Raw genomic sequence first — 14,128 nt, 5'->3', positions numbered from 1 at the left:
TATGCTGAAGAATGACATCTTAAGTTCCAGATCTGACTTGGATCTCAAAATAAAGAGGCCATATAAAGGTTAAAACACTTTTTATCCTTTCATTCTAATTATTAACTATAGGCTGATTGTTAATAAGCATAAAACTCACGTTGTATTGAATAAGTGAAAGATGCAATTAAGGGCACAATCCGCAAATGTGGTAATGGATGACAGCTTTGTACATTGACTTTGTTTAAAGGTGTGCATTTTGTTGTTAAGCACTCTGAAGTAAAGAATTAGAATAACCATCTTTGTGTTTATAAGCTTGGAAAGTGTGAATTTGACAAATTAAAATGGAAGCAGGTCATCCTTGTCGTACAAGTAATGAATAACTGGAACTGAGGGATTAGTCCAACTTTTTTTTAATTGTTCAACTTGGAGGTCAAGTTTGACATCATGAGAACGCTCTGTTGTTGTTTTTAACAGATGGATAATGAACGAAATTCCAATACCTCAAAGCAGAGATACTCGGGCAAAGTCCATCTGTGCATCGCCCGTTACAGGTAATGATGACTTCCTAATTGTCCAAAAATGATTTCCTCTTCAGCTTGGTTTTCTGATGTAACTGGACTCCAGATTTTGGAAAAGTTATTTCCAAGCAGAGTGTTAAGGCAGGAAGCAAATAGCCGTAGCCGAATAGTGCTACCAACATGCTTGGAGCCGGTAGACTGTGGATTTAGGTACAAGAAGGTAGGTTAGTTCTGACTGGTCACAGCCTGTAGGCAGAAATTTAGAGGAGCCTGAGTTTTAAACAGCTTTGGTGAACTGGACAATCCTTTGAAAATGCACTCTGAAATTTCTGACTTTTCACAAGGTAAGTGTGGTGAAGAACACAGGGCCGGGAGTCAGGACACTAGGGTTCTGGTCCGGGCTCTGTCACCTGTTGTGTAATCCTGGGCAAATCATTTCCCTTCAATCAGTAATAATTATTGAGCACTTATTTTGTGCAGGGTATTAAGTTTTTGGAAGAGTACCAAAGATTTAGTAGACAGGATTCCTGGCCTCAAGGAGCTTACACTGTAGCTTCTCTGTGCCTCAGTTTCTTCATTGGTAAAATAGGGAGAAAATACTTGTTTACCCATTCTCCCTCTTAGTCTGTGAGCCCTCTGTGAGACAGGGTCAGTGTACATTGTAATTATCTTATACTTATGTGCCTATGCTTGGCACATAGTAAGCACTTTATGTATATCTATATGTATCTATATATAAAACACTATCTCTCTGTATATATAGAGATACAGATATAGATAGATATATATAGAGAGAGAAAGATACATAGAGATACGGATATATATACAGAGAGAGAGAGAGAGAGAGAGAGAGAGAGAGATGCCTTTGGAAACTAGCTGTAACAATAATAATAATTGTAGAGTTAAGTGCTTACTATATCCCAGGCACTGTACTAAGTGCTACGGTGGATACAAGCAAATCAGGTTGGACACAGTCCCTGGTTCAAAGTCTCAATCCCCAATTTACAGATAAAGTAACTGAGGTCCAGAGAAGTGAAGTGACTTTCCCAAGGTCCCACTTAACTTCTCTGGGCCTCAGTTACCTCATCTGTAAAATGGGGATGAAGACTGTGAGCCCCAAGTGGGACAACCTGATTACCTTGTATCTACCTTGTATCTTGTATCTAATAATAATAACATTATTATTATCATTATTATTACCCCAGTCCTTAGAACAGTGCTTGGCACACAGTAACTGCTTAATAATAATAATTATGATGACATTTGTTAAGCACTTACTATGTTCAAAGCACTATTCTAAGCGCTGGGGAGGATACAAGGTGATCAGATTGTCCCACGGGGGGCTCACAGTCTTCATCCCCATTTTACAGAGGAGGTAACTGAGGCCCGGAGAAGTGAAGTGACTTGCCCCAGGTCACACAGCTGACAATCGGCGGAGCCAGGCTTTGAACCCATGGCCTCTGACTCCCAATCCTGGGCTCTTTCCATTGAGCCACGCTGCTTCTCAACAAATAATAATAATAATAATAATAATAATAATAATAATGGCATTTATTAAGCGCTTACTATATGCAAAGCACTATTCTAGGCGCTGGGGAGGTTACAAGGTGATGAGGTTGTCCCACGTGGGGCTCACAGTCTTAATCCCCATTTGACAGATGAGGGAACTGAGGCCCAGAGAAGTGAAGTGACTTGCCCAAAGTCACACAGCTGACAGTTGGCGGAGCCGGGATTTGAACCCATGACCTCTGAGTCCAAAGCCCGGGCTCTTTCCACTGAGCCACGCTACATTATATTAAATTATTACTAAGTGGCGGAGCCAGGATTAGAACCTGTGACCTTCCAACTCTCTGTCCACTCCGCCATGGAATGACATTGTCCTCCAGGATGGCAGGCAGGATGCTGAGCGGGTGGGATCACAGTTACGTTGACATGGAGGTTGAATTTCGGCAGCAATCAATCAATCAATCAATCAATCGTATTTATTGAGCGCTTACTATGTGCAGAGCACTGTACTAAGCGCTTGGGAAGTACAAATTGGCAACACATAGAGACAGTCCCTACCCAACAGTGGGCTCACAGTCTAAAAGGGGGAGACAGAGAACAGAACCAAACATACCAACAAAATAAGATAAATAGGATAGAAATGCAGCTTGGCCAGTGGATCCCTCCCTGCCCAACTCTGTTTCATTACACCGTAAACCGTCCTGACCCGGCCGACTTGTACTGTAACAAGGAAAGCACCGGGAAAGCAGGGAACCCACGCTGAGCTCAAATGCATTTCACTTTCTCCGGAGAAGCATGAGCCTATATCAGGAGCAGGTGCCGAAGAGCTTGTGCGGCTCAAGAGCCGATCCGTCAACCAGCGGGAAATCAGGCACAAGTAAAATATGATTAATTGGCTCATTTATTTATTAACCTTAATTGCTAAATCACTGGTGACAACTCTTATACTTGAAACTGTCTCTATTTCTTTAAGTCTTTGGGGTGGTTTTATGGATTTGGAACCAAAAGCCAATATGTCTAAATGGTTCATGACATGTTAAATATACTCACCCACACCAACAGGAAAATTTTTCATATGCTTTTAAACTTCAAAACCTCTTCATGGATCTTTCTACCTTGAAGATGTTGAATGGCCAAGTGGAAAGAGCCTTGGATCAGGAGTCTATATCCCTGGATTCTAGCCCCAGGAATGCTACTTGGGCAAGTCACTTAAATCCTCTGCACCTCAGTTTCCTCATCCGTAAAATGGGAATAAGATACTTACTCTTCCTACTTCCTTGCGTTTGAGCCCCATTTGAGTCAGGAATTGTACAAGATCTAATTATTTTGTACCTACCTTCATGCTGCATACAGAGCTAGTTCTTGATAAATACCATAACTAACCTGAAAGCCTACATAACTTTAAGGGAGCAGAAGGAGGAAAGTGTTGCGATTTTCCCAACTTGAGCTAAATAGAAGTTCCATGACCCAAATTGTATAAATCCTAATATTCAAGTGACTACTTTTATAATAAAGAACAGTTCTGATCACAGAGGTGAGAAAAATATGGTCATGATCTTCACCGGCAGTCACTGAGTGCCTACCACTCAGCGTGGCTCAGTGGAATGAGCCTGGGCTATGGAGTCAGAGGTCATGGGTTCAAATCCCGGCTCTGCCAATTGTCAGCTGTGTGACTTTGGGCAAGTCACTTCACTTCTCTGGGCCTCAGTGACCTCATCTGTGAAATGGGGATGAAGACTGTGAGCCCCCCGGGGGACAACCTGATCACCTTGTAACCTCCCCAGCGCTTAGAACAGTGCTTTGCACATAGTAAGCGCTTAATAAATGTCATTATTATTATTATTATTATTATTATTATTATTATTATTACCAAGTACAGATCACTGACAGGGATGCTTGGAAACACCCAATACAATTAGGGAAGCAGAATGGCCTAGTGGGAAAAGCACAGGTTTGGGTGTCAGAAAACCTCAGTTTTAATCTCAGCTGTGCCACTTGTTTGTTATGTGACCTTGGGCAAGTCACCTAACTTCTCTTTGCCTCAGTTTTCTTAACTGTAAAATGGGAATTCAATACCTGTTCTCCCTTTCTTCTAAAACTGTGAGCTCCTTGTGGGACAGGGCCTGTAGCCAACATGGTTAATTTATATTTTGGAGAAGCAGCATGGCTCAGTGGAAAGAGCCCGGGCTTTGGAGTCAGAGTTCATGGGTTCAAATCCCGGCTCCACGAATTGTCAGCTGTGTGACTTTGGGCAAGTCACTTAACTTCTCTGTGCCTCAGTTACCTCATCTGTAAAATGGGGATGAAGACTGTGAGCCCCCTGTGGGACAACCTGATCACCTTGTAACCTCCCCAGCGTTTAGAACAGTGCTTTGCACATAGTAAGCGCTTAATAAATGTCATTATTATTATTATTATTATTATTGTCAGCTGTATGACTTTGGGCAAGTCACTTAACTTTTCTGTGCCTCAGTTACCTCATCTGTAAAATAGGGATTAAGACTGTGAGCCCCCCATGGGACAACCTGATCACCTTGTAACCTCCTCAGCGCTTAGAACAGTGCTTTGTACATAGTAAGCACTTAATAAATGCCATCATTATTAATATTATTATTATTATCTACCCTAGCACTTAGAACAGTGCTTAGCACATAATAAGAGCTTAACAAATATGATTAAAGTAATAATAATATAAACATGATCACTGACCTTAGGGAGCTTACAATCCAGTGGGGTAAGCAAGCAGACATATAAAGCCAGATGTTAAACAGGTAAAAATATTCAGAGGATAGCTAGATGTTTTGTACTTCCCAAGTGATCAGAACATTGCCGCATATTCAATTTTTTTTTTGTTAATGCTGTTCATTAAGGGCTTACTGTGTTCCAGGCACTGTACTAAGTGCTTGGATAGATACAAGTTAATCAGGTTGGACACAGTCCATGTCCCACATGGAGCTCACAGTCTTAATCTCCATTTTACAAATGAGGGGAGTGAGGCATTGAGAAGTGAAGTGATTTGCCAAATTAGTACTCCAAATCCCAACTGGAAGTCTATGGAATAGTGGTCATGCTCAGATATCTTCATAGAGATGAAGACACATATCTGGCTTCTTAATGGTTTTTATCAGTTTCACCTATTAGTAGTAGTCAGTGATACATAGCAGAAAAGTATGGCCAGCAAGGAGATCCTGGAAGACAGCCAGTTCTCCAGCTCAGGAGTCATGTTTGCTGCAGTGTAGTTACGCTGATCATTCATTCAATCGTATTTATTGAGCGCTTACTGTGTGCGGAGCACTGTACTAAGCACTTGGGAAGTACAAATAGTATGGAGGATGGATACCAAACTACTGTCCTACAGCGAGTTGAAATGACTGCAGTCAGAGAAGGCAGAAGAAACAGTACTGGAACGAACTAAAGTACAACATTCATTCAATCATATTTATTGAGCGCTTACATCAAGCAACAGGATGCCTACATGCCGCTGGAATACCATAATGGCAAACTGACCAGCCTGCATCTTGCATCACTTAAGATTTCAGTAGGGAGGGGAAGAGGGGTGGATTGTGCTTTGGAGAAAAGACTTGGGCAGTTAACTTATGAACCAGAAAGGCAATGCAAATCCCGCACTGCTCGGTTTGGGCAGCAAAGGTAAACGGGGTGGAAATCAACTCTAGATCGAAGTTTGGTCTTTTCAACCTCAGACCCAACTGAAAAATATCAACATCTGTGTGTCACCTTCATAAATTAAGACAGCGATGCAGCTTTTGCCTGTTGCCCACAATTCAAAGTCTAATTCAGCCTAATATAGTCATTCATTCAGTCGCGTTTGTTGAGCGCTTACTGTGTGCAGAGCACTGTACTAAGCGCTTGGGAAGTACAAATCGGCAACATATAGAGACGGTCCCTACCCAACAACGGGCTCGCAGTCTAGAAGGGGAAGACAGACAAAAAAACAAAGCATGTATCCTTTCACTTGGCAGGCTTGTTAATGATACTACCACATCCTCTCAGTTATAGAGCTCTGGAATTGTACATTGTCTCCCATCAACATTCCATTGAAGTTCAAATTGTAATCTTTTCAGTGAAACATAACAAATCAGGATGCTTGAATTTTTTTAATTGTCAATTTAAAAAAAGACACAATAAATTAAAGCTTCCAGAATAACTTCCAAATTATTTCACTACTATTCAATATTCAGGGAACGTTAAAGAAAGTTGTCCCTTACCCTCTTGATTTTCTTAAGCGGGTAGTAGCCTGGCAAGAGGGAAGACTGTCTCATTCCCAGATTCCATGACCTTGAGACTTAAAATGTCTTTTTCCCTACCATAATCTCAATCTCTATCATGACTTTGTGGCCTCAGGACTTTTCCTTGGCAACTGGATTTTAGTTTTGAATTCAATCTTTATCCCCAGGGCACAGGAAAGTGCAGTGTGGTTGGCAGTTCCCAGTCCTGCCTCTGTCACTTCCTTAATGTCTCTGTGACCCGGTTCAAATAACTTCATCTCTCCCAGCTATGAGAGTGAAAACAACTGGTCATGGGGGCAGGCTTTTCGAGGAATTTGGGGATTCTGAGATCCGTGTTGGATGTGAGAAGCATCGTGAGAAGCATAGAGAAGCAGCGTGGCTCAGTGGAAAGAGCCCGGGCTTTGGAGTCAGAGGTCATGGGTTCGAATCCCAGCTCCGCCAATTGTCAGCTGTGTGACTTTGGGCAAGTCGCTTAACTTCTCTGTGCCTCAGTTCCCTCATCTGTAAAATGGGCTTAAGACTGTGAGCCCCCCGTGGGACAACCTGATCACCTTGTAACCTCCCCAGCACTTAGAACAGTGCTTTGCACACAGTAAGCGCTTAATAAATGTCATTATAATATAATAATAATAATAATGTGAGTGTCGCATGTTAGCTCTCAACAAAAATGGAGCAAGAGGATGGAGAGCTTTCTAGAGGTTTGTCCAATCCGGTTGATTTCCATTCACTCATTCATTCATTCAACTGTACTCAGCGCTTACTGTGTGCAGAGCACTGTACTAACTGCTTGGGAGAGTACAATATAATAGTAAACAGAAACAATCCCTGCCCACAAAGAGCTTACAGTTTAGAGGATTTCCAAGTTAATGATTTGTCAGAGATGATGCAGCCAGAGGACTGGCTTTTGAGAGCACTTTATGCAAGCACTAAAACTGCTCTGGGAGGCGGGATGGTCTTTCATTGGCATCATGATCTAGTGGAAAGAGCACCAGCCTGAGATTCAGGAGACAGGGGCTCTGCCACTTGACTGACCTTGGGAAAGTCACTTACCCTCTCTGTGCCTCAGCTTCCTTAGGTATAAAAATGGGGATCAAATATCTGGTCTCCCTCCTTCTTAGATTTTGAGCCCCTTGTGGGCAGACACCAGGTCCACTCTGGGTATGCTGCATAATAATAATAATAATGATAATAATGGCATTTACTAAGCACTTACTATGTGCAAAGCACGGTTCTAAGCGCTAGGGAGGTTACAAGGTGATCAGGTTGTCCCACAGGGGGCTCACAGTCTTCATCCCCATTTTACAGATGAGGTAACTGAGGCCCAGAGAAGTGAAGTGACTTGCCCAAAGTCACACAGCTGACAATTGGCAGAGCCGGGGTCTGTACCGGCATCCTGGGAGAGATGCGTTCTTGGTGTCTCTATGGGTTGGAAACAACCAGACGAATGCCTCCAGAAGGCCTTCCCAGACTGAGCCCTTCCTTCCTCTCCCCCTCCTCCCCCTCCCCATCCCCCCACCTTACCTCCTTCCCCTCCCCACAGCACATACATATATATATGTATATATGTTTGTATGGTCTTTTAGACTGTGAGCCCACTGTTGGGTAGGGACTGTCTCTATATGTTGCCAATTTGTACTTCCCAAGTGCTTAGTCCAGTGCTCTGCACACAGTAAGCGCTCAATAAATACGATTGATGATGATGATGTTTGTACATATTTATTACTCTATTTTACTTGTACATATTTATTTTATTTATTTTATTTTGTTAATATACTTTGTTTTGTTGTCTGTCTCCCCCTTCTGGACTGTGAGCCCGCTGTTGGGTAGGGACCGTCTCTATATGTGGCAAACTTGTACTTCCCAAGCGCTTAGTACAGTGCTCTGCACACAGTAAGCGATCAATAAATACGATTGAATGAATGAATGAATGAATGACGTCATGGAAGACCAATACAGGGAGCATCCTAAGCACTTATAATAATAATAATAATGATGACATTTATTAAGCGCTTACTATGTGCAAGACTGTGAGCCCACTGTTGGGTAGGGACCATCTCTATATTTTGCCAACTTGTACTTCCCAAGCGCTTAGTACAGTGCTCTGCACACAGTAAACGCTCAATAAATACGATTGAATGAATGAATGAATGGAAGGCACTGTTCTAAGCGCTTGGGAGGTTACAAGGAGATCAGGTTGTCTCACAGGGGGCTCACAGTCTTAATCCCCATTTTACAGATGAGGGAACTGAGGCCCAGAGAAGTGAAGTGACTTGCCCAAAGTAACACAGTGGACAATTGGCAGAGTTGGGATTTGAACTCTTCCTCCCTTCAAGGCCCTACTGAGAGCTCACCTCCTCCTGAAGGCCTTTCCAGACTGAGCCCCCTCCTTCCTCTCCCCCTCCTCCCCCTCTCCATCCCCCTACCTTACCTCCTTCCCTTTCCCACAGCCCCTGTGTATATGTATATATGTTTGTACATATTTATTACTCTATTGATTTATTTTACTTGTACATATTTATTCTATTTATTTTATTCTGTTAATATGTTTTGTTTTGTTCTCTGTCTCCCCCTTCTAGACTGTGAGCCCACCGTTGGGTAGGGACCGTCTCTAGATGTTGCCAACTTGGACTTCCCAAGTGCTTAGTACAGTGCTCTGCACACAGTAAGCGCTCAATAAATACGAATGAATGAATGAATAAATAAATGAATGAATGAACCCATGACCTCTGACTCCAAAGCTGGGGCTCTTTCTACTGAGCCAGGCTGCTTCTCTACACTTAATATGTACACTGGTACACTTAATATGTACGAGGATTATTACAATGATGATGATTATTCATGCGGGGGACTGAGTAACCCAACCTAGGCATTCGGGGCAAGAAACCTCCTAAATGAAGTTTGCATTCACTTGACTTCAGGTTTTGTTTCCTTTTAGTTACAACCCCTTTGATGGACCGAATGAAAATCCCGAAGCGGAGCTACCTCTTGTGGCAGGAAAATATCTCTATGTGTACGGAGACATGGATGAGGATGGTTTCTACGAAGGTCTTTGTTAATCTTTTATTGATCGCGGATGTACACTGGAACAAATCGTCAATCAATGGAAGGTTTTATTAAGTGCTTACTGTGTGCACAGCGCTGTACTGAGGGCTGGGACTAGTCAGCTTTTTGCTTAAAAACCTTTTGCTGACTCCTAATTCATACACTCACCTGTGGCACTGGCACAGCAGTCCTATCCATCAGCATTTAAGTGCTCAATAAATGCTCAGAGAAGCAGCGTGGCTCAGAGGAGCTCAGTAAATGCTCAGAGAAGCAGCGTGGCTCAGAGAATAATAATAATAATAATAACGATGGCATTTATTAAGCGCTAACTATGTGCAAAGCACTGTTCTAAGCGCTGGGAAGGTTACAAGGTGATCAGGTTGTCCCACGTGGGGCTCACAGTCTTAATTCCCATTTTACAGATGAGCGAACTGAGGCCCAGAGAAGTGAAGTGATTTGCCCAAAGTCACACAGCTGACAATTGGCAGAGAAGCACAATAAATGCTCAGAGAAGCAGCGTGGCTCAGAGAAGCTGCATGGCTCAGTGGAAAGAGCACCGACTTTGGAGTCGGAGGTCATGAGTTCAAATCCCACCTCCTCCAACTGTCAGCTGTGTGACTTTGGGCAAGTCACTTCGCTTCTCTGGGCCTCAGTTACCTCATCTGTAAAATGGGGATTAAGACTGTGAGCCCCCCGTGGGACAACCTGATCACTTTGTAACCTCCCCAGCGCTTAGAACAGCGCTTTGCACATAGTAAGTGCTTAATAAATGCCATTTTTAAAAAAAGTAGCTCATCTCAGGGCTGTTAACTCAGTAGCATTAATTCTTCAGCACATCGTACCCGAACAAGTGGGGAGTTTCAGAGTTTTACCCCCCAGAAGAAACTCTGTGGCCTAATGGAAGCAGCCCGGGCCTGGAAGTTAGAGTCCTAATCCTGGTTCTCCTGTTTGCACACTCTGTGACCTTGAGCAAATCACTGAACTTCTCTGGGCCTCAGTTATCTCATCTATAAAATGGGGATTATGACTGTGAGCCCTGTGTGGGACAGGGACTGTGTCCAACCATATATCTTGAATCTAACCCAGCACTTAATACGGTGACCGGAACATAGTAAGCGCTTAACAGATACCATTAAAAGATACCTCTGCCCCTCATTAAACTGAATAGTTTTCTAATCTATACAGGGTGCAGTAGTGGTCATGCACCAATATTCTTTCTAGTGATGGATATAATGATAATGGTAATAATAATGATATTTATTAAGTGCTTACCATGTGCCAGACACTGTACTAAGAGCTAGGCTGACTACAAGCAAATCAACCTGGACACAATCCGTGTTCCATGTGGGGCTCACAGTCTCAAGTCTCATTTTACAGATGAGGTAACTGAGGCCCAGAGAAGTGAAGTGACTTACCCAAGGTCACGCAGCAGAGAAGTGGTGGAGTTGGGATTAGATATAAGGTTTAGCTGAGCTGGGATTAGCTGTGTGACTTTGGGCAAGTTACTTAACTTCTCCGGGCCTCAGTTACCTCATCTGTAAAAAGACTGTGAGCCCCCCCGTGGGACAACCTGATCACCTTGTATCCTCCCCAGCACTTAGAACAGTGCTTTGCACATAGTAAATGCTTAATAAATGCCATTATTATTATTATTATTATTAGCTGTAAAGCAACTAGGCACTCAGGAGTCAACCAATAATGTTCACTGAGTGTTTACTGTGTGCAGAACACTGTACTAAGCCCTTGAGTGAGTATTTTACTCTAGTAAATAGTATTTAATAGTATTTAGTATAATATAGTATTTTACTATAATGTTCATAGACATCATCCCTTCCCTCAAGGATCTTATAATCTAGTGGGGGAAACATTAAGACCCCTAAAGCATTGGAGTGGTTATATTTTCCTGTTGATTCCCTGATTATTCTACCCTAAAATTCCCGGCACCATTACATCAGAGCTTACCCTCAAAGTTTATTTAGTGGAGTACAATCCATCAAATGCAATAAGATGAATGTCCATCCTGACCGTCTGTTCTGTGAAAATCAAAGCACTTTAATTCCCTAGCAACAGCTGTGATTTTTCTTAGTTGTTCCTAACACCACCCCACCCTAGCTGCACCTAAAGTTTTGAAAAGGAAAACTGGAAAAGTCAAATTCTTAAATCTCAAATGACTCACATTCTCACCTTGAAACTGAATGAAGAGCCAGATGTCAGCTAGACAGTACAATAGACAATGTAAATGGTAGGAGGGTGCATGCTAGATATGGCTAATTGCACAAAATAAATACCCTTATTGCAGAAAAGGATCCAAAAGCCACCTCTAGTTCAGAGGTCAAAATTTCACCTTCGTTTTTCAAACCCCCAAATGGGGGACTTGTTAGGGTGATTTTCTTTGCAGTTCAGATGAGCTCTCCTTAAATTGATATCAATATTTCTTTTGAACCTACAGGATCCCATGTTCCAGTGTGACTTCTGATTGTTCTGGGAGTCTTCCAGCTTGGCAGCTGCCTCAGTGTTCTGACACATTCTAACGATCACCTAGAACTAGGGTGTAGGGTTTCTAGAAGGTTCCTCTTATCGGCTAAGAAATTGTTAACGATCTACAATTTTGCAGTAACCAAGACTTTAAAGGGGGTTGTCTGGTGGAAAGAATACTTATTGAGAGCTGAAGCAAAGTTAAAGGACTCAGAAGGAAAAACAGGAAATTCAAGTTGTCAGACTGATGGGCAGGCTGAAGCCTGTGTTCCCTGGGTGGGCTGGAAAGAGATGTTAGAAGCTCAGAACCCCTGTAGCATTTTTTATGGCGTTTGTTAAGCTTTTATTATGTGCCAGGCACTGCCTGTCACCCCCTAATTGTGGGGATCCCTCAAGGTTCAGTTCTGGGTCCCCTTCTATTCTCCATCTACACCCATTCCTTTGGAGAACTCATTCACTCCCATGGCCTCAATTAGCACCTCTGTGCAGACGATACCCAAATCTACGTCTCCAGTCCTGATCTCTCTCCCACTCTGCAGTCTCATTCATTCATTCATTCAATCATATTTACTGAGCACTTACTGTGTGCAGAGCACTGTACTAAGCGCTTGTGAAGTACGAGTTGGCAACATATAGAGACTGGTCCCTACCCAACAGCGGGCTCACAGTCTAGAAGTCTCACACTTCCTCTTGGCTTCAGGACATCTCTACTTGGATGTCCTCCTGTCACCTCAAGCCTGATGTGTCCGAAACGGAACTCCTTGTCTTCCCATCCAAACCCTGTCCTCCCCTTGACTTCCCCATTACTGTAGATGGCATCACCATCTTTTCTGTCTCACAAACCCATAACCTTATCCTAGACTCCTCTCTCTCATTCAACCCTCATATTGAATCCATCATTAATTCCTGTCAGTTCCACCTTTGCAACATCGCTAATATCCACCCTTTCAATCAATCAATCAATCAATCAATCAATCGTATTTATTGAGCACTTACTGTGTGCAGAGCACTGTACTAAGCACTTGGGAAGTACAAGTTGGCAACATATAGAGAATGAATATATATTCATTCATTTAATCCTGTTTATTGAGTGCTCACTGTGTGCAGAGCACAGTACTAAGCACTTGGAAAGTACAGTTCGGCAACATATTCATTCATTCAATTGTATTTATTGAGCGCTTACTGTGAGCAGAGCACTGTACTAAGTACTTGGGAAGTACAAGTTGGCAACATATAGAGAATGAATATATATTCATTCATTTAATCGTGTTTAGTGAGTGCTCACTGTGTGCAGAGCACTGTACTAAGCACTTGGAAAGTACAATTCATCCAAACACGTTAATACAATCACTTAGCCTATCCCGCCTGGATTACTGCATCAGCTTCCTCGCTGACCTCCCAGCCTCCTGGCTCTCCCCACCCTAGTCCATACTTCGCTCTGCAGCCTGAATGATTTTTCTCCAAAAAACATTCAGGACATGTCACCCTCGCAAAAAAGCTCCAGTGGTTGCCCATCCACCTCTCCGTCAAACAAAAACTCACCATTGGCTTTTAAGCATTCCACCACTTTGTCCCCTCCTACCTCACCTCACTACTGTCCTTCTATAACCCAGCCTTCATACTTCGCTCTTCTGGTGCTAATCTTCTCACTGTGTCTCGATTTCGCCCATTTCACCACCGACCCTTCCCAGACTGGAGGCCTTCCCAGACTGAGCCCCTTCCTTCCTCTCCCCCTCATCCCCCTCTCCATCCCCCCATCTTACTTCCTTCCCTTCCCCACAGCACCTGTATATATGTATATATGTTTGTACATATTTATTACTCTATTTATTTATTTTATTTGTACATATCTATTCTATTTATTTTATTTTGTTAGTATGTTTGGTTTTGTTCTCTGTCTCCCCCTTTTAGACTGTGAGCCCACTGTTGGGTAGGGACTGTCTCTATATGTTGCCAATTTGTACTTCCCAAGCGCTTAGTACAGTGCTCTGCACATAGTAAGCGCTCAATAAATACGATTGATGATGATGACGATGATGACCCCTTCACCCACATCCTGCCTCTGGCCTGGAATGCCCTCCCTCCTCAAATCCGGCAAACAATTACTCTCTCCACCTGGAAAGCCTTACTGAAGGCACATCTTCTCCAAGAAGCCTTCCCAACCTAAGCCCTCCCTTTCCTCTTCTCAATCAATCAATCAATCATATTTATTGAGCACTTACTGTGTGCAGAGCACTGTACTAAGCGCTTGGGAAGTACAAGTTGGCAACATTCTCCCACTCCCTGCTGCATTGCCCTGACTTCCTCCCTCTATTCTTCTCCCCTTACAGCCCCACAACACTTATGTACTTTTGGTAA

At 42.9% G+C, this 14,128-nt stretch overlaps 1 protein-coding gene across 13 annotated transcripts in view; it reads left to right on the top strand.

Moving 5' to 3' along the window:
• RIMBP2 (RIMS binding protein 2) overlaps positions 1-14,128 on the top strand; it is a 440,277-nt gene that overhangs the window by 358,560 nt on the left and 67,589 nt on the right. For all 13 annotated transcript variants that reach the window (XM_038762562.1, XM_038762556.1, XM_038762559.1 and 10 more), the window contains 2 exons: positions 457-533; positions 9,189-9,298. In XM_038762562.1, coding sequence (XP_038618490.1) covers positions 457-533; positions 9,189-9,298 — 187 coding nt within the window. The remainder of the gene's footprint in view (positions 1-456; positions 534-9,188; positions 9,299-14,128) is intronic.

This window comes from Tachyglossus aculeatus, chromosome 21 (genome assembly GCF_015852505.1).
Source record: "Tachyglossus aculeatus isolate mTacAcu1 chromosome 21, mTacAcu1.pri, whole genome shotgun sequence".
In the NCBI taxonomy this organism is placed as follows: domain Eukaryota; kingdom Metazoa; phylum Chordata; class Mammalia; order Monotremata; family Tachyglossidae; genus Tachyglossus; species Tachyglossus aculeatus.
The sequence above is the reverse complement of the archived record's forward strand: the minus strand, read 5'-3'. Positions and strand labels throughout refer to the sequence as shown.